Source organism: Leopardus geoffroyi, chromosome C2 (genome assembly GCF_018350155.1).
Source record: "Leopardus geoffroyi isolate Oge1 chromosome C2, O.geoffroyi_Oge1_pat1.0, whole genome shotgun sequence".
Lineage (NCBI taxonomy): Eukaryota > Metazoa > Chordata > Mammalia > Carnivora > Felidae > Leopardus > Leopardus geoffroyi.
Window position 1 is genome coordinate 7,955,389 of NC_059333.1, and position 21,216 is coordinate 7,976,604.

General features: G+C 44.5%; 1 protein-coding gene across 2 annotated transcripts in view; it reads left to right on the forward strand.

The window, feature by feature from the left end:
* Window positions 1–11,557, forward strand: part of KCNJ6 (potassium inwardly rectifying channel subfamily J member 6) — a 281,504-nt gene extending 269,947 nt beyond the window's left edge. For both annotated transcript variants that reach the window (XM_045501384.1, XM_045501385.1), the window contains exon 4: window positions 853–11,557. In XM_045501384.1, the coding sequence (XP_045357340.1) occupies window positions 853–1,178 (326 nt within the window). In that variant the 3' untranslated portion in view covers window positions 1,179–11,557. The remainder of the gene's footprint in view (window positions 1–852) is intronic.
* The last annotated feature ends 9,659 nt before the right edge of the window (window positions 11,558–21,216 follow it).

Here is a 21,216-nt window from a genome sequence, read left to right on the forward strand (position 1 = left end):
CGGATTCTGGGTCTCCCTCTCTCTCTCTGCTCCTTCCCCACTCGTGCTCTGTCTCTCTCTGTCTCTCAAAAATAAATAAACGTTAAAAAAAAAAAAAAGCTGCTCCTGACTCCTGGGCTGCAGTCGCTCAGATGGCATTTCTGTGCAAACCAGGAAAAGGTTTCTTATCTTTAAGAAGAAGGGACAAGCCTTGAAAGTATTATGGTTATTGCACAGTCTGAATAACTATCCTCACTGGGCCCGGGGCAAGTACAGAGTCGGGGGGGGGGGGGGGGGACATCCCTTCCAACGTCACCTGGGGCGGCAGTCGGGGCCTGCACGGCACGATGCGAGGAGAGTAACGCTGATCCACGACGTTCGGCTGGAGGACCTCCCGGGTGTAGTTCCATAAGCCAAACTTCACTCTAAGTCGATGGCCGGGAGGCTCAAGTCTCCGTAGGGCTCAGGCGAAGCCCCGAAAGCCACGGGAGGCCAGACGCGCGGCCTCCGGGGTCTCCCGGCGCGAAACGCGGACAGGGCACGAGCACACGTGACTGTGCGCCTGTGCGCACGTGCCTTCCCGTGCGTGTGCACGGCCTCGCGGGCACGCGTGGCTGGCTGTGCGCCAGGACGCTCCCACGGCGCCCTGGCGCTCCCCCCTCCCAGCCCCGCGAAGTCCCGGCAGCGCCACCGCACACGCTGGTAGTAGCGTCCGTCGGCCGCACGAATCACACTCTCGGTCCTAAGCCCTGAGCCCCCGTGCGGGCCGCAGCCTGAGCAGCTCGGGGCCGCGACCACCGCCCGCCCGCTGGGCCCACTTGCCGAGGGCAAGGCCGCACTCACTAAAGCCTCCGTCCGTCCCCTTCCTTGCAGGAATGACGTGCCAAGCCCGGAGCTCCTACGTCACCAGTGAGATCCTGTGGGGTTACCGCTTCACACCTGTCCTGACGCTGGAAGACGGCTTCTATGAGGTCGACTATAACAGCTTCCACGAGACCTACGAGACCAGCACCCCATCCCTCAGTGCCAAAGAGCTGGCCGAGCTGGCCAGCCGGGCGGAGCTGCCCCTGAGTTGGTCCGTGTCCAGCAAACTCAACCAGCGCGCAGACCCGGAGACGGAAGAGGAGGAGAAGAACCTCGAGGAGCAAACCGAAAGGAATGGTGACGTGGCAAACCTAGAAAACGAATCCAGAGTCTAGTCGCCTAGCCCGGCAGCTCCTCCTCCCCTCCCCCACCCCGCACAACCCCTCCTCGTCTCTCATGCTCTCTCTCTTTTGTCTCTCTTCCTTGGTTGTGTATGGATTTACATTTAGTTTTGACATCGCCAGAAAGCGAGTCTTCGAGGTGTAAAATATCTACCTGCCCTCTCTCAGTTTTGCAGATGGACGAGGCAGACACAGATTTGGTGAAGGTGCCGAGCGCCCTCCCTCGCGGCCCCAGCTTGCTCTCTTCCCGAAAAACCACGCATCCGACTCCTAGGGACTTAAGCTACTTACCTGCATGTCTTGTACAACAGCAGATCACTCAAAGAGTGTGTCAGAGATTTCACCTGGGATAGGACAAGTTAGGTCTCTGGTGCCTATTTCCTCATGCAGTGAGACATAGCGTACAACCCTCGGTTTTATAGATTCCAATAAATCCCATCTGCAGGGCGACGTGCCTGCCCCCTACAGGCATTGCAGTTATAGGACCCGGGTCAGGTAAAGACAAAACACTGTACATATATATGCCTTATGTAATTATTTTTCTTTTGGCAGTCAGTAATAAAACACAGCATGTACGAAAAGTACTGTAGGACAGAACTTCCAAATAATGTACATAGATGTATAATTACTGTAGGTTTAGATATATAACTTTAGAAATAAGATGCAAAAAAAAAAAAAAAAAAAAAAAGATTCCCAATGTACAGCAGGCATTTCTGTTCTGATGTCTTTGCTTTCTGAATTTCTTTGGTCCCATCGATCACTGGCCCTTAGTGCATGGCCTTTGTTCTGTGTCCCAGACTGGTAGTGTTTGGGTACCTCACTGTTCCCTTGCTTATCCTCTCACTGAATCTAATAAGCCATAGGTCTGGGGGAAGTTAGGAGGTCCGGTACATGGCAAAACCCACCAACAATATGCTGAGATACTGTGAAATGTTTACAAAACTGAGGTCTCTCTTTTTTTTTTTTTTTTTTTAGTAACAGGAGCCTCACTGACTAGCCTGGGAGAATATTCCAGGGGGAGGACACTCTCTGGCATGTCAGCAATGATGTGTTTATGCTTCTCACATGAGCTGTCACCCTTTGTAGTACAAGAGTTTGGGAGACTCTTCTCCTACAAACCCATGGATTCCCCAGCTGTTCCACTCTGTAATTGCGAGAAACTATAGACCTAAAAAAATCAGACATGGTAATTTAGCAGAAGACGGTTTGGGTCTAAGGCCATGACATTCATGAAGGCGTGCAGTGGGCGACATGTATTATAATCATTCACCTCACACACTTTGACTCCATCCGGCTCTCTCCCTGGCCCCTCTAGCTTATCCATCAGCATTTTTCGCATTTGTATTTATTATTATTCGTCTTCTTTTATTATTCTGAAATGACCAGAGTTCAAGGGTCAAAGATTCAATCAACAATCTAGGTGACTATGAAATCTCTCTAGAGCATGCCACAGGCGGGAAATCAAATCCAAAGTGTCTCCCAATCAGAAGAAAACAAGCAAAAAAACTGCAGCCTTAATTAATTTTAATCTGTGAAGATAAATGGAAAGAGAGAGATTAAGAGAGAAGAGAAGAGAAGGAAAGGAAGGAAGGAAGGAAGGAAGGAAAGAATTTTGTACTAAAAAATCTAAATTTCAAAATGAAAAAAAAATTTCAAGTAAAAAGATAAGGAAGAGGATGTTAGACAAAAATCCCAAGGGCAGGTGGAAATTTTGCACTGTAACAGATCTTTCACATTAATTTCGCAATTTTAAACTCTTTATTCCCTAAGCAGTCGCCCATCATAAATATTCATTGGCTGAACTCAAGTTCATTTTCAGCTCCCACAGCTGTGCTCAGTTTGAAACTTTGTGCCTTGGAGGTCAAAGAACTCAAACTAGCTATCACTCCCTGTTGCCCTTGACTTCCCTGACCAGATTGCACAGGCCTTCGCTGTAGTTCGGGGACTTGGCTACTAAAAAGCATGTCCCAGAGACAAGGAAAGTGGCTCCTCAATTTAACACAGGGTCTCTCTTCTCCCACGTCCTTGACCTTGCATTAGGACAACTGCTTCTTGGCACTGACTTAACCGAAAACAAATCTGTTGGCCACGTAGCCCTTTCCTGTTTGCCAGCATTTCACTTTCTGCATTGAATACCTGTCGAATCATTTATTCATTCCACACACTCCGAGGAGGGCGTTGTAGTCCGGGAGGAGGAGGAGGGAGCCCCATACACTTCCTGCCAGGCTGTTGGGAGGTACTGTGGCCTTACCTCGCTGTAGCCTTATGAAGGGCGCCCTTGACTTGGGGGCGCTAACCCCGCAACATCACCAGAGTTGCAGGGAAGGCACCGTAGCACAAAGCAAGATGAGGCAGGGGCTCATTAGCTAATTAGCTCTTGATGACTCAGTGGGCCTTTTTTTACTCCGTTACTAAGGTTCAAAGGACAGCACACACCCTGTTGTCTGGTTGGAAGAACAGTTTGGGGCCCTTTAGCACAACTGAACGAAGAGCCTTGGTGACCCTTTGGTCATGCACATGTGTCGGTTCTGTATGTGTGACAGGGCACCCAAGTGGGAGGTCTCTGCCTATTTCTCATCGTCTTTTGTGTCAATGTAGTTGAAGACAGAACACGAACCAAATCTCGTTTTTGTAACGTGAGCCTCTGGATCTTTAAACAAGGATGCTCCAGAAGAACCTTTTACTAGAATGTCCCTATCAAACGTGTCTATTTTTCTACAATTATTGATAACACAGTTTAACAGTGTATTTTGTGTCAACTGTTAAAATTTGGAATTGAAAGAAGTTCATTAAGACTGAATTTTCTAAGCAGCAAGTATTGAATGGTGTTTTTCATTAAGACCGTAAAACAAAGATGAGCCCATGATTTCTACTCATTCTATTCCGCCATGGCCAGTCCCCATTCACTCAGTCACTTTCTTAGCAAACCAAGTGTTATGAAAATAAATAAGCCTATTTTAATTCAACAATACCCACAACTAATGAGCATCGCTCTCAACTTGATATTTTGGTCTGTTTGGTTGGTGTGTTTGAGTCACTTTCCATAAAAGCATGGTGGGATCCAATAGCCAGATAAGAATTTTTAACTTAAGGGTTATGGTTTGCCACAGTAGACCCCAATCTGGAGAAAAGGGCAGAGTCAGCTGGAAGCATGACCTCCCCAAGGGCTGCTGAGACCCTCAGATTCTCACTTCCACCCACCCCAAGATGCTTTCCAACTGGAAAACCTATTTGTTGATAAGTCAGTTTTATGTAACTAATAAAATCGTTTCTGTTTTTGGCTGTCCCCTGGACAAACGATACTCTTTTGAATTAACATATTTGTAATCACTGTAATGTCAGGTCATTGTTTATCCATTCCTTCATAACATGGCATTGCAACCTGGTGAACCAACATACAGCCACTCCATGTCCGTAGGAAGGAACTCCCTCCTTCCCCCACTCTTTTGCTCCACATGTCTCTCTCTTTTGTGCTTTCCCTAACTCTCCAGTGCCAGGTCCATTAATTGAGTTCGGTATCTTATGTTCCCTAACAGAAATCCAGCTCCTGTCTTTAAAAATGTCAACTTATTTCTTAAGCACAATTTTTCTCTTGGTTTAACCAAACTAGGGCTCTGAAGTGTCTATTTCTCACTGTACTCTAGTTAAAAAATTATTTACGACTTCATTCAAAAGCCTAAATTTTGAAATCTCCAGAGCAACATCCTTATGCTTTCCTTCCCTACGTTTTCTTACATTTCAGGTTTCTTAATTTTTCCCCTTTGCTTTTTAATTTGATTTCAGCCAATATCTTTGGGATGCACAGAAACTGTTTATTAAAGGCGGGAGCTGGTGGACACGGGGGTTATAAAAATGCCAGTAGAAAACGACTAGGACTCACTCAAAGAATGTGAAATCATTTGATTAGCTGAGTAATTCAAGATAGAAACGAAGGAAAATATGCATAGTCATTTCCAAGACAGCTTGCCAATAGTCTGACTTTCTTTCCTTGACTTGGATGGTACTCTATGTGACTCAGAAAAGTCAAAAGGGGAGTTGTAATTAAATGCCCTACATACATGGGAAATAGTAACTTCTATGATTTCCTTTCAACGGATGGCTATAAAGTTGAAAAACATAGTTATACATGATAGATGATTCATTGATACCGCATTCCAATATAGTAAAGTCATATTATCTTGTTTCTAGACTTCACGACCAACCTGTGTTTAAGAAAATGTAATCCTTTCATCTAAAATGGAGTTAAACACACCTCTTCCTAATATTTCTGCCCTTAATGTCTTAGAGAACTTCCACTGTAGTGTCATCTAGAAGTCAAAAACTCTGCAAGGCTACAAAGAGATTTTGACAAAGCACAATATCAACACAAAATACAATGACAAATTATGTCATTACACAAATTATGTCATTTAATTCTACTCTACCATGAGAGCTTGAGTGTTACAATTTATGTTTTATGATAGGACTACTAGGGCTTAGGCAAACTGAATAACTTCCCCAAGGTTATGGGCCCAGTAGTAATAGCTCCTGGTCTCAAATCCAGGGCCAAGGCTTAAGCCACGGGCACTATTTAGACAGAGAGGGTCGGCAAACCAAAACTACTCACAGCCTCTGGCCCACTCCCTGTTTTTGCACCACTTGTGAGCAAAGAATGACTTTTACATTTTTTAATGGATGCAGAGGGGAGGAATATTTTCGGACATATGAAAATTGTATGCAATTCAAATTCCAGTGTCCATAAATAAAGTTTTCTTGGAACACAGCCACACTCATCCATTTGCGTATTGCCTATGGCTGCTTTCACACTACACTAGCAGAGCTGAGTATTTAAGACGGAGACTATGTGGCCAGAAGACTAAAATATTCCTAGCTGGCCCTTTACAGAAAAGTTTGCCGACCCCTATACTGTCTGTACTGTTGAGTACTATTCATGTATGAAGTGGTACTAATTATTAAATATTGTACCGTGCTACCAACAGATTCCTGGACAACTCAGAATGATGACATTATTTCCCGATAAAAATGCATTGCAGTCACTCGCAGATCTGTTCCAAGAAAAAAATAACACAGTCATATAATCAGGTGTCAAAGGAGGACTCCTTCCTTTTCATAACCATTCTCCCAGAGCGCTAAAGAAATAACCGGTCAAGATTCAGTGGCCAACTCTCAAAGCGACAATGTAAAACCATTCCTTAACAAACAAAAAAGAAGTGGGAATCCCCGGTCCAGTTGACTGAGACATTGCGTCACTGGTGTATCTATAGGTGTTTAAATATGTAGACAGTGGGGACACGTGTCTCCACCCGGTGGGGAAAACCGGCTGCGCAGCAGTTGCAGGGGGAGCTTCCCCTCCCCCACCTGCCTTCTCTCCTAGGCTCCTATGGACAATGGAGCTCTGCCTGTGTCCTCCCACTAGTTCTCTCTACCTGCAATTGATCAACGTAATGATGATGAACGTTGAACTGTTGCTCATGTCTAGCTGTCCTAGTTCTGGCTCTCTCCAGCCACTTGGCCAAAAGTTTAATTTAACATGAGAATTAGGAACTAAATCCTTCTCTTGGAAAACCAAGAGGTTCTTTACAAAGAGCTCAGGAAGAAACAGGAGGGCAGTAAAGGGCTGTTGGATTGTTTGTCGCTTTCTGAGTCCGAAACACAAGATAAAGATTGGTAATTACAGAAATATTGAGAGCAAGAAACCCAGACAGTGGAGTTTTGAGATAAGTCAATATTAAATGACATTCTTTAGTATCACTACGCTGAAAGCGTAGTGTTCTAAGAAATGTGTTCTAAGAAAGCATTTCCAAAGCCAGACATGGGTCAGCCAAGTGAGCCAAGTTCTGTTGGAAAATATATCAGGTTCTCTTATGAGTGCTTTCCTGGAAATTAGGTGGGGGGGGAATTTTGTAACAAATCATTGTGATGTATTGCTGACAGATACATGACGGAAATTGAGATGGATTTGGTCCTGTGTCTGAAACTAAATGGTAATGATATCTGAAATATATGTTGCAAAAAGCTCACAACAGCTTTGCGTGGAATAGTATAATAACTAAGTGGGGGGGGGGGGAAGATATCTCAAAGTTCAACACCGTAAAACTTAAATAAATGTAAAAGGAGTCAAACTTTTACTTGGCCTCATTGCCTTGGTAAAAGAAAGCTCGATGCATCCACCTAACTCAAACCTATCCTCGTCCAAAGGAAGAAATGAGAGCAAAATAGCTCGAGATGGTCAGCGTGATTAAGTGATGGAGATTTATCACCAAGGAAAATGGCTTTTATAAAGTTAATTTTAGATACTACCCCCTAGACGTGAATCCTAATGTGTTCTGTGGTCGGCCAGAGAATTGTGACCACACAGGCAATAGATCTTGATTTCAGAGAATGAAGTGTTCCTACTGTCAAAGGGTAATTGACCATTTCAGGATTAAGACCCTGCACCCATTGTATTAACACTGATCATAAATACTGTGATATCAACCAGCCAATCTTTATAAGAACATGAAGGGCTGTTTTTCTCAGGCAATGTAAATATCTGCTACCAACAGACACTAGTGAAATAAACACGTCATGCACCATTATTTCTAAAATTCTGATAGAAATCATAAAATATCCATCTAAAGGAGCAAGAAATCATGGGAGCCTAAGTTCAGACCTCTTCGGCTACTAAAACCCCAGTGCAGTCTGAATGCCTTATGGAGTGTATCAGTGTTAGGTTGATCAGCACTAAACACAACTACAGAACTGGATCAACTACAGCACAGAGAGCTGGGCTTGCATCAGCTGTGCACGATCAGAACCTCTAACCCCATGGCCACTATTCTTAGACAAGGGCAAGGGACACTGTTCTCAGATCCAGTTGGTGCCATCGTGGCATCATCTCTCAGCATTATTGGGCATGGGAATGGCTGTAAGCACCCCTCCCTTGGGTCAGTTTGGCCAGGCACACCTGCTGCAGGCTCTCTAGGTGAACCTCTCTCTCCAGGTCTAGTTCCTGTTCATATAGACAATGACCCCTCCCAGAAGACACCGGGGAACCTGTGTCTTTTGAGCTTATGTTGGCCAGCACCCTTGACCCTACAGAGCACCCACCTGGAGCAGGGATGACAACTCTCCCTAGAAGAAATGAAGTAAGGCCTTTTGAATCCCCTACGCACAGGGCTGTCCCTCCTATACATAATCAAACAATATTATTGAGTAAACAGAGTATGTGTAAAGAAGTCCAAGGAAAGATCATTTTCCCATGGTGATTGCCCGTATGACTTTTTTCCCCTTTACACATCTAATTCTTCAGCCTCTGGAAATTCTCACTTTTTAGTATCATGATGCTGTGAGCACAAACTCAGCTGGGCCATTGGGCAATCCAAGACATCACCCTAGACGCTCTGATCCTGTTTCTTTAAGTAAGGGGGTCTGATCTGTTCAAACCTGCCCCTCATCCAATCCAAATGCTGCCCTGCCCAAGAAATGTCACGTCCTCTCTCTTTCCTCTAACAGGAACCAACAAACAAGGATATTATTGTCAAGAGTGTCCTCTTGATTTGCAAGGAACTCCCCTGGATTGCAACACTTGGAGACACAACTTATGCTCTCCCCGGGTGCCCACAGGGCTATCGTGTCACCACAGGTTATCATCCAAACATTCTACCCACTTCCGCTTTCTGTATTCCTTCCTTGGCTCACCACCAAAAGTCATCTTTCCTGGAAATTCTTCTGAGCTTCCATTCCATTTTTGAGTGGCAACCAGGAGCCTATTATCAAGGCTAGTCTCATCTGTTACCACCTAATTGTTCACACCAGTTTTAACTGCGCATGTACTATGTTCACAGTCTGACCACCTGAGACCCAAAAAAAAGGTAAAATATTTCATTTCTGCCCCCATACACGCCCTGAGAGTCCATGAGTGACGACATTAGCCCATAACTGAGCAGAGCATAAAAAGGGGTCTTGTGCTGAAGGGACAGCTGGACTTTTCCAGAGGAAGCTTCTTGTCCTTTGCGACATGCAGTTAGGCTAACCAGCTTGCCAAAGATGATCCCGTATATCTTTATTCAGCCCCGTGGAACAGCATCTAAAATGAGTCTTGCGGGAACAACAGTGAACTCCCACACGTGTACAGGATTCTGAAATGATGACCTAAATATATGCCTGTGTTGGCAAAGTGGCCTTTCCTCCCCCGCTGTCTGCACAGACTGTGCTCTGGGGAAAAACCAAGCACCCATGTGGTGCCTGGTTACCCAGGATGTGCATGGCTGCTGCCATGGCAACCTGCAGCCTATCAGCATAGATCTCTCCATGGAGTCTCTGAGGAGAACTGGCTGAGGCCCCAAGGGGCTGGAGCTCCCAGAGGCTTATCCACCTGCAGACAGCCTTCCGGGAAACCTAGGAGATACAGGGCAGTGCCCAGGCAAACAGGTACGTTCAGTGGCCAGGTGTAGAATATTACTATCCCTTCTTCCTAAGACAGTTTGCATTCAGGTGGCCAAACTGTTCCTTTGAAAAAGGCTATTCTTTAAGCCATCATCCCCATCCCACATACACACCCACACCAAAAATCACATTCTCCTTTAAAAAAAAAAAAAGAGAAATTCCAAAACTAAATTCACATCATCTAATGCAATGGATATCCAAAGAGCTCCCATTTTATTCATCATGAAATAGGCTGAGCCTAAATAGTGTTTCCATAATAAGCCCAAGTGTAAACAAAAGCAGTTTTAAATTTTTACTTAGAAATTCCTTCAGGAAAAAAAAAAAAAGAAGTTTTTTTAGAAAACCTGATTTCAAAGGTTCATTTTTGCCTCCAGAAGGCAAAGTCTCCAGAATACTATTTCTCCATGAACTTGCCACTTTCCGTTTTCTGGCTTTGAACCTGAGAACAGACTCCTCTACACTGGCAGGAAAGGTTATGCAGAATTTAGCACTGAAACTTTCAGAGTTAAATTCGGTCTGGCCCTATGAGCCCAGGTAGGAGTAAACTCTGCTAACCAGGAACAACTCTCCATCGATGTGCTTAGGTGTCAACCTCAGGGAAATTTTGGACATGGAAACTTTGCTCAAGATGATGGCCTGCTTGCAGAGAGAGGATGGTAATGTTCGAATCTCTGAGTCATGCCCACACACATGCCAGATCAGCTGGCCTGGTCTATAGCTTGCCGGGCCAACTGGCCCTATCCACAGGGGGCATTAGCAAATAAATGAGAACTTTCTACAACCCGCATAAGCACACTGGAAGACCTTTCTTCCATTTTATTTACAACGCTGTTACAACAGACATCAACAAGACACGTGGTGTGTTATCCCACAGCTCCTCTCTGCTTGTACTTTCGTATTTGTTTCCTCTCCTAAAAGAAAGAAGGCTCCTCTCAACGTTACACGAGGCAGTGGTGGTACAGTCTTTGTAACTAACACTTTAACAAATGCAACAACCCTTTCTGCACATACACGCATACAGGCACATACATATGTACACATGCCCATACATACATATACACAATATACATGCACTCCTACACGCACACACGCACACACACCCACATACACACACCTACTTCCCTCCTCCAATCAGTTGTGAGCTGGTCCACGTAAGTGGATTCACAGAAAACCAAAGCCCTAAAAATGACAAGAACTCCCTCCCTTAACCATCACAGTGGTATTCTTTCTAAAATGCACCATAGGCCTCCCTGAACTCACAGGCAATGGGTCATAAAGTAGCCTTTTTTTTTTTTTCCCCCTTGTTTTGTAGGAAACCTGGATTCAGTCTGAAGAGAACAGGATTCTGATCCTGGTTCGATCCCCAGATGAGTTATATGGACTTGGATAAATCATTGAACTCAAAAACAGTTTTCTCGTCATCTTCTCTTTTTTGGACTAATAACCTTTAGCTTTTAGCACAATTTTAGGTTCACAGCAAACGAACCTATACTGACTCATCAGCATCACCCAAAGTCCATAGTCTACAGTAGGATTCACTCTTTGTGTACATTCTATGAGTTTTGACAAATGCACGATGTATAATATGTAGCCGGCACTAGACTATCATGCAAAATAGTTTCCCTGCCCTAAAAATTCTCTGCGCTCTATTTGTCTCTCCCACAAACCCTTGACAACTACTGATCTTTTCACTGTCTTTACAGTTTTGCCTTTTCCACAATGTCACAGAGTTAGAATCAAACAGCATATAGCCTTTCATATCAGCTTCTTTCACTTAGTATTATGCATTTAAGATTTCGTCATATCTTTTCATAGCTTAATAGCTCTTTCTTTTTAGGGTTGAATAATATTTTACTGTCTGGATGTACCATGGTTTATATATTCATTTACATACTATTGTTTGCTTCCAAGCTTTGGCCATGATGAATAAAGCTGCTATAAATGTTTGTGTGCAGGTGTTTGTGGAGACATAAAGTTTTCTATTCATTTGGGTAAATGCCAGGGGGCGTAATGGCTGGATCATATGATAAAACTATGTTTAGTCTCATAAGAAACTGCCCAGCTGCCTTCCAAAGTGGCTATCCCATTTTACATTCCCACCAACAACGAATGAGAATTCCTGCTGCCTCTCATCCTTGCCAGCATTTAGTGTTATCAGTGTTTTGAGTTTTGGCCATTCTATTAAGCGTGCACTGGTATCGCATTGTTTTCATTGCATTTCCCTGATGACATATGATATGGAGCGTCTCTTTATAGACGTATTTTCCATCTGTGCATCTTCTTTGGTGAGGTGCCTGTTCAGGTCTTTGCCCACGTTTTAATCAGGTTGTTTGTTTTCTTATTGTTGAGTTTTAAGAGTTCTTTGTATATGTTGGATAACAGTCCTTTATCAGGTGCATCTTTTGCAAATATTTTCTCCCAGCCCGTGGTTTGTCTTCTCATTCTGTTGATAGCCTCAGCTGCCAAGCAGAAGTGTTTTAATGAACACCAGCTTATTAATTCTTCCCTTCGTGGATTATGCCTTTGGTGTTGTATTTTTAAATTCATTGCCATACCCACAGTCATTTAGATTTTCTCATTTATTATCTTCTAGGAGTTTTATAGTTTTTCACTTTACATTTAAATCATTTTGGGTTAGTTTTGTGGAGAGTTTAAGGTCTGTGTCCAGACATTTTTTTTTTTTTTGGAATATGAATGTACAGTTTTTCCAGAATCATTCATTGAAAAGATTGTATTTGCTTCTGTGTATTGCCTTAGCACCATTGTCAAAGATCAGTTGACTATACTTATGGGTTCTATTTCTGGGCTTTCTGTTCTGTTTCGTGGATCTGTTTGTCTATCCTTTCACCAATATCACACTGTCTTGATCACTGTAAATCAAATCACCGTAAGCCTTGAGGTTGGATAGTGTCAGTCCTTCCATTTTGTTCTTCAGTGTTGGCCACTCTAGGTCTTTTGCTTCTCCATAGAAACCTTAACACCAGTTTGCTAATATCCACAAGTTAATGCTGGGATTTGGGCTGGAAATGCATTGAATCTGTAGATTAATTGGGGAAGAACTTGACAGTATTGAGTCTTCCTACCCATGAACCTAGAATATCTCTCCATTTATTTCATTTGTTAGCTTTCACCAGTTTTATAATTTTCCTCATATAAATCTTGTACATATTTTGTTAAATTTATACCTAAGTGTCTTATTTGAGGGGAGGTGCTAATATAAATGGTATTGTGTTTGCAATTACAGATTCCACATGTTCATTGCTGGTATATAGAAAGGTGATTGACTTTTTGTATATTAACTCTGTATCCTGCAACGTTGCTAGGATGTTTTTTGTTGATTCTTTCCGATTTTCTACATGGACGTGCATGTCATCTGCAAACCAAGATAATTTTGCTTCTTCCTTCCCAACCCCTCTAAGCACTGTTTTCACTGCATCCCACAAATTTTGACAAATTGCATTTTTATTTTCATTGGGTTCAAAATACTTTTCAAATTCTCTTAAGATTTCTTCTTTGGCCTCTGTGTTATTTACAAGGGTGTTGTTGAATCTCTGGGTATTTTGAGATTTTTCCACCTCTGTTGGTTGTATTTCTAATTTGATTCCATTGAGGTCTAGAGAAGACATTGTATGACTTATATTCTTTCCAGTTTTTTTAAGTTGTGCTTTATGGCCCAGAAGGTGGTTTATCTTAGTGAATGTTCCAACGTGAACTTGAGAAAGTGTGTCTGCTGTTAGTCTCCTTGTCTTTTTCTTTTTGTCTTTTTCAGCAAGTTGAAACCCCCAGTCTCTGCTTCTAAATCTAATAGCAGTTTGAGTCTATACCACCCCTGCACTAGATAGCCCCAGATGGCTTAGCTTTCAGTATTCCCTGTTTTTAATAGTTTCACTAATTCCTAGGTTGGCAGCAATGAAATTTTGCCACCATCCATACACTTGCCTCCAGGATCTCCTTACCAAACCCATCCTTCTCTCGTCTCCTCTCCCACCACTAAATCCCACAGCAAATAGACAAGTTATGAGTTAGGTGCCTTCTAGACAAATGAGGTGTTACTGTACAAGCACTATAGTCTCCTTTACAGTCGGAGAAAAAGCCCGCAAAGTGGTTGGGACCTTTGGCTGAAAATAAGTGCATGACTACATCTTGCCAGCTCATCCACAAATACTTCAAACAGCTCCAGCAGGTTATTGGCAACTTGCTCTTAACCTGAATCCGTCCCTACCTTCCCTGAAGCATGCACTTAGGACCCCAGGACAAAAAATTAATGCTAAATCAAGTAGAACAAAACTAGGGAGGCAAAGAGATTAAACCATAACACTTTAATTCAACGGCTTTATTTCAGCCACATCCCTCTTTTCCACTATTAATTGAAAGATAATTCACTGTATTTATCTTCCCTAATAAAGTATCACCATACGAAGGCCTGAAATATTTCATATGGCCCAATAAGACATGAAGTCATTCTGAGAGCCATTTCCTAAGATAGAAAGAACATTATTCTGGAAAGTTCATTAGTTCAAAAGTCCAAAGAAAGCAGTGCCTAAACTTTGGTAGTCTTTTTCATCCTGAATCTATGAAACTGAGGATAAATCTTAATCTGGTTTCAGGGCCGCGCGTCTTGCAGACATTCCTGTTTCTATTAGCCTGGAAGTTCCCGTTCTTACCATCACACAGAACTGTCAGGAATTGTTTGAACAAATCCTAGCCACTCTTAGATCCAACTCATCAAGCTGGGGTGTCACTGGGGCACATGTTGGTGTTCCCGTTCCAGTATCCACTCCTAGAGAATATGTCTTCTAAAAAGAAACAAGGCACACGCATAATTGACCTTCAACATTGTTCCCAGAAATCCTCTTAAGAAGCTGAGTTTTTGATAAGATGCTCACATTCCACAGAGAAATAAAATGCTTGGTTTTCAAGGTGTATGAAATTCGCTGATGCTGGGAGCAGGCACATACGTGTACCTCCATTCTCAGGGATCTAAGCTGCCAACTAAAACTAGACAAGGAGAGAATTCCACTCAAAAGATTCTGAAAGCTAGTAGATGCCCCATATTTTACTGTTCTAGATTAATATTTGTTTGACTGAGTATTGACCCGTGAACATTTTAGCACAGTGGGAAATGTCCTAGGCAGGTTGTTCTAAAGATCAAGAAATAATGTCATCTTCCTCTGCCCTCAACAAGCCTATAACCTCACGGCAACCAGCTCTTACCAGATGACCACACTGTGTTGAGTGAATCAACCCACAACCCGCACAAAAGCCCTGTGAGCAAATACTGACGCCTACTTTACAAATAAAGAAACTGAGGCATAAAGAGAAAAATGAACTCACTCTAGTTTTAGAAATCAGACAACCTAACGGAGAGGGTACAACAATGTTCTGAAATGTAAAAAAGCAAACCTGTTTCTATGTAAGCAATCACGAATCGTTTCCCGGGGAATAAAGGGACATTTGTCCTGACGTTCTTGGAGACTGGGCAGGATGTAGAAGACACAGACCCAGAAGGGAGACTTCCTTACAGTCTGAGGAGCCAACATGGGAGAGAGGCCAAAGACAGGCACGCACAAAGCAAGATTGGGGGAGAGTGCCTAGGCCCCCCTGGATGGGATGGATGGCTTGTTGTAGGATTTGATAAAATATGCATTTTGAAAACTGGTGCTAAACTGTAGAAGACTTGGAATTGCAGGATAAGGAAGATAGACCAAAGTAAGCATAGTAGGGCAGCGTTTATTAATAAATCCACCATAGCACTTAAAAGGCTCTTAAGTCTGAGGATTGGTTTTTCAAAACAATAACTTTCAGGGGAAAAAAGCAAGACGTCCCTGCCAAAACTGCCAAACACTTTGAAATGATTCAGGGAATCTATAAAAAATGGAATAAATCATTGGTGGGATTTCAGTAACAATTGGTAGTAAGCTACATGGCCAGCAAAATCACAAAACAAGAATTATTATAGGAGACCTTTATAGATATTACATAATACAATGCACAAAATAAAGTTTTATTCAGACAAAACCTTTAGATGACTCTTTAGAGATGAACAGACAGGAAATAAGGAAAGGCATCTTTCAGAAAATCCTACCAAGGCCTCTGACTTTTCCTCCTGAAAATTAACTAAGATTTGCTCCTGAAGTCAGTGTCGTCAACCTTCCCACCATGCTTTTTGGAAAGGAAAGCCAGAAAGGCCTCAAGTACTGGTTTGGCTCCTGACCCACCTTTTGGTCTTTTTGTAACTCCCTTTATTCAACTCCAAGTACATCTGTGCACGGACAATGAGACGAAAGCATGCTACATGCGAAAGCACAAATTATGTATTGAGAAATCACTACAATGCCAAATTTTTTTAGAAGAAAAAACTGTATCTTTAAGAACTCGCTGTGTTAGGGAAACTGTTTACATATTGAGGTGTTCCTCTTTTTTTTGACTGGAACAATAAAAAAGAAATTTGATATGGCCTTGGTTTCTTATGTGTGTGTGTGTGTGTGTGTGTGTGTGTGTGTCCAAAGAGTCAGCCTTTTCTGCCAATGAGAACATAGAGTCAGCCTTTTCTACAGATAGGAACAGGAATTGTCTTCGAAGCACCATATCCCGCCACAGCACCAGTCAGGATGCTGGACTTCCCACCATACGGTCCAAGAAGAGTATCACAGGTTTGAAATGATCTCTTCTCTCTCTCTCCCCTCCTCTTCCTCTCCCCTTCCTCTCTCCCACCTCACCTTCACCTCTCTCCATACTCTGCCTATGGTCAGATCCCGGCAATGAGTCAGCTCTGCTCCTTCCCACACGTGCCCACCCAAGCGGGACCCATTCAATACCCATTTACCATTCGAACCTTCTGGAACTCAATTTTTTTAATATTTATTTATTTATTTATTTATTTAGAGAAAACATGAGCAGGGAAGGGGCCGAGAAAGAGGGAGAGGGAGAGAATCCCAAGCAGGCTCCGGGCTGTCAGTGCAGAGCCCGACACGGGGCTCGAGCCCACAAACCGTGACATCACGACCTGAGCCGAAACCAAGAGTTGGACACTCAGCGGACTGAGCCACCCAGGAGCCCCCCTCATGGAACTTGAAATAATGAAGGGGACCTAGGGACCTGCAAGGCAGTTCATCTTGTCACTTGCCACAGCTCAAAGTGTCCGGAGAACTTTAACAACACATGACAAAGTCCAATGTTCAACAAAAGAAACGTTCCTAAAAGAGATTTTCGTGCTCTCGGTTGTCCATTTTGCATGGGGTTGGCTTTGCCTGACCCCAGCACCTCAGCTCTGGCTCCTCAGATTCTCCAGGAGGATGCCAGTGGCTTGGCCAGCCAGCCCTCTCCACGGAGGCCTGAAGGAAGCCTGTGAGTCCAGCCAAGTTTTCAAGTGACGTGCTGGTCACCTTACACTGTAAGGTGAATGAGAGAACTGCCATGAAATATGCCTAGGTTCCATTCTTTCCCAGAGGCTTCCAGCTGCTGAGACAAGACGCTTAGGACACCATCACTATCTCGTCCCATTTTTCCTAATGGGACCCCTGCCCAGTATCACTGTTGTGCCCGACAGAGTTACTAATCTGTCATCTGTCATCTCTACCCCTGTGTGCATCAGTCCCACTTAGCACTCACCATGCCCCACAGAAACCCACAGAGGTGCATCCATTCCCTCGGGTACCCAAAGGAGGAGCCCCCCATCTCTGCTTCTGGCTGACTCCCGTGGAACCACCCTCCACATTGCCACGGAGGCATTGTCTAAAGCAACTCCCTGACTGAAGCCATACCTGGTGCCACACCATCCACTCCAGTGGTTTTCAGACCAAGCTGCAGACACTTTCCTCTGAAGGAACTCTCAAACAGAAGCTCAATATTTAAATCAGACAAAAGCAGAGTTCCCCTGTTGCAGCAGGAGTAGAGATTCAGAGGCCAGTGCCTGAAACCCAAGTACCCTGGGGCCCCTGTCCTCAGAGCACAGATTAATAATCACCACTGTGCAGCATTATGTCCAAAGTCCTTGGCTGGGCCTACAAGGATGGGCAGGTTCTGGGCCCCAGGATGCTCTCCAAACCAATATTCCACCTTATTACACTCCTTCTTAAATGTCTGCATCCCCTGACAGGACACCCCTTCCCAGGCCACCTAGACTTTGAAAACACTGTTCTTTTGTCCTGGAATGTGAATCCAGAGCCACCAGGAGGGCTCAGACATCTTTACCGAACACTCCCTGATCTCAGATGGCTTCTGAAGCTAGGTCTTCAGAGCTCATAAACCAGCACTGCACTGTGTTTTAACTTTCTTATCCATCTTAGGCAGTAGACAATAAACTCACAGTCAAAGATTATTTCACTCTTCTTTGTCCCCAGCACCTTCCATAATGCTTGGCACTTAGTTGGTGCTCCATGCTTATTTGTTGGATGGATGGATGGATGGATGGATGGGTGGATGGATGAGTATGTGAGTAGTGGATGAGTGGGTGGATGGATATTTGAGTAGTGGGTGAGTGAGTGGATGGCTGAATAGACAGGTAGATGGGTTGGCAGGTGGATGGATTGATGGATGGGTGGGTGGATGGAGGGACTGGCTGGTGGGCAAGCAGATGGGAAGGTAAATGGAGGAAGAGAAAGAGTAGGACATTCATAGTTTGTCATTCAAGTGACTACAGCAGCCACTGAAACACCTACTATTGGTTCACGGTTGCATTATAGTTTGAAAATCTCACTCTTTGCTAGCTGGGAAGAATCTGGTGCTTCCTTCCATCCATGGTAGGGTGGTTTCTTCTACCAAATCACATTATCTGACATTTTGGCAAAACATGCTATACTGCCCATATCTTGGCACACCCTTATGAGTGACTTCTATGAAATTCATTAATTTACAATTTTAAAGAAGTCCTCTTGTCTTATCATTGTTCATGACGGTGACCCATCTATTTAAAACCAGTAGGCTGCAATTCAGCCCCAAAGATCAATATATACCCCACAGCAAGGCAAGTGCGTCCACATTCATCACTTGGGCAGGCCCCATCAGGAGGGATAGACACTGTAGCCAATGGGACTCAGAAGAGCACAGTCAAGGGAGATTCTGAACATCGAGCATCTCCCCACTGCTAATGCGTTCCTACATGTTACTTTGGGTTTTCTTTAGCCAGCACAACGCACACATCCTTTTACACGTGTTGCTCAAACGGTATGATCTTTCTTCTTTCATAAAGAAATATATTATTTTGGGTCTTCTCGACAATTGCTTGGGTTACAACTTTTCTAAATCACAATGTCATGCTTCATTTTCTCAAAATCCCAAAGTCATCTCTAGAAAGAAGACTTGGGAGCTAACTTCCATCCCCAAGGGATCCTTCGAGCAGACCACGCCCTGCCTCCCCTTGACTCCTGCATCAAGGAATCCCAAGGCAAGAAAATGACAAGACCAGCTCCTCAAACCATGCTTGTCCCTACCAGAGCTGGGTACACTAATGACAAAGCAGTCTTTCTGAAGGCCACAGTCAATACATTTTAAATCTCATGTCCAGCTTCTTTCCCACCAGGGTAGTCTCAAAAAAACACTGTTTTTTATAGACTCAAGGCAAGCAGATGACTCCTCTCCTTTTTGGACTCTGGCTGTATCATGAGCGCAAGCCACAACAATAACAACCACCACTCATGAGTACATTAGCATATAGGTGCAGGGTATTCCATATACATTACCTTTAATCCTTCCAGCCCTGCATGATCAGTAACAATAGTTCCATTTTCTAACTGAGAAAACAGAGGTTTAGAGATTACAATACTTAGTCCAAAATTACATTGCAAGCTGCAATTATAATCGCTCAATTATAACGCGGAATTGAAAGTTATACCGTCAGTTACAGAGCATTCCGAGATGATCCAGTGTCTTCATCCTTTCAGGTTGAGAGGAAGAAACAGCACCAACCAGCACTGCCCACGTGATGACAGGGTCATTAGGGTCGAGCCAGGAGGGGGCAGCAGAACAGTAGCCAAGGAGTCAAGGCCAGCAGGGGCTCAACACTGGCCAACGTTGGAGGAAAGCAGCTGGTGGGGCGTCAGCGACTTCCTCAGTAGGGCCATTCTGCTAGGCCTGGCTGGGTCTCTCTCCAAGCTGGCCATCAAGTAGGATGTCCCAGAGCGTCAGCAGGCAGAGATGGCACAGACGGACCAGGACGTGAGCAGATCTGAAGACCAAACTCCCAGCATGCCCACCCCTACTCCAATGCTACCCCACATGTGGGCAGTGACTCTACTCTGCTCTTCCTCAGAGTAGAGTTGGCCTTCCTCTCCAGGGGACATGCAGGGATTTCTTGGGACTGGTCACTGCACTGTAAGTCCCTGAGAGGCCCGGTTGGGTCTCTTCTGGCTCCTCTTGCCTCAGTGTACCTAGTAGGTACGTGCTTAGTAAGCATTTGCTAAGTGGTGAAACCAATGTTGAGGCCTTCGGCATGTGGATCTTGTATGTTCATTGTTCTAAGTGCCCTGCTCACGCCCAGAGGCAGCGAGATCGGGGTCTCATCCAGGCCCGTACAGGGATGATTTACCAGACCCCTGTCTTCACCTTTACCTGGACAACAGCGGAAATCTTTATCTACCATTTCATTGGGCATCTTTCCTTACGGCGTCCTCCCCAAGCCAGCTGGGTGACCAGTCTCGTCTTGACTAAATGTCCCAGTTAGGATTCCATGTGAATCCACTCCAAACTCAGAGGCTTCAGTCAATCATTCATTTTGCTCATGGTTTTGTGAGTCAGGAATTTGGGGAGGATGTGCCAGGATGGTGTGTCTCAGATCCTTGGGCCATCAGCTGGCTGCCTCAGTTTCCTTAGCTTGTTCTTTCCCCGGGTGGCAGCTCATGGCCCAGGACGTCCACAGGACACGAGCTTTTCACAGCGTGGACATCTCCAGGTGACCCACCTCTCAAAAGATCGAACCTCCAGGAAGCAAGAAGCCCCAGCTGCTCCGTGAAGGGCAGCACCAGGACGTGAGCAACTTGTCACCACACCGCGTTGGCCACAGTCCCTATCCCGACCCCAGACTCTAGGAGGCCGAGACCCCACTGTACCGTGGCGGAGGGGCAAGTTCATACACCACTGCGGTCACCTCAGAAAAGCCCCAACCTGCCACATCGAAGCTCGCAGCAATTCCCTTGCACTCCGACGCTGGGCTTGGAAGGACGCGGTGAAAGGTTTAACTCTCTCGGCCCAGGGCGGCCACTGTCACTGCCCCCTTCTACACCTGCCTGGTCAGCACCCACCGAGGCCTCCTCGACTTCATCCCCCGTAGTTCACATACCTCTTCTCCCACAAAAAAAAGTGGCAATGAGAAAAACAGAACCTCATCGTATTAATAACATTCCCGTTAGAGCAGTGTAGTGGCTCCCTGATGACAACAGTCAGGATCGCTATTCCTGTCATCCCTGAGTTTTTACCTTATTGTGGAAGCCACAATAACCTTGACCGATAAAACTGTATGCACATAAGAGATAAGCAACCGGCTAATGGGCCTTAACAAGCCGTGGATGGGAGAAGCCCGAGATGAGAAATGCAGGCCGACAGCTGTTCAGAACGGCCCTGGGACGCAGCTTGACCAAGGTAATTGACGTCAACCGGAATCCAAACAAAC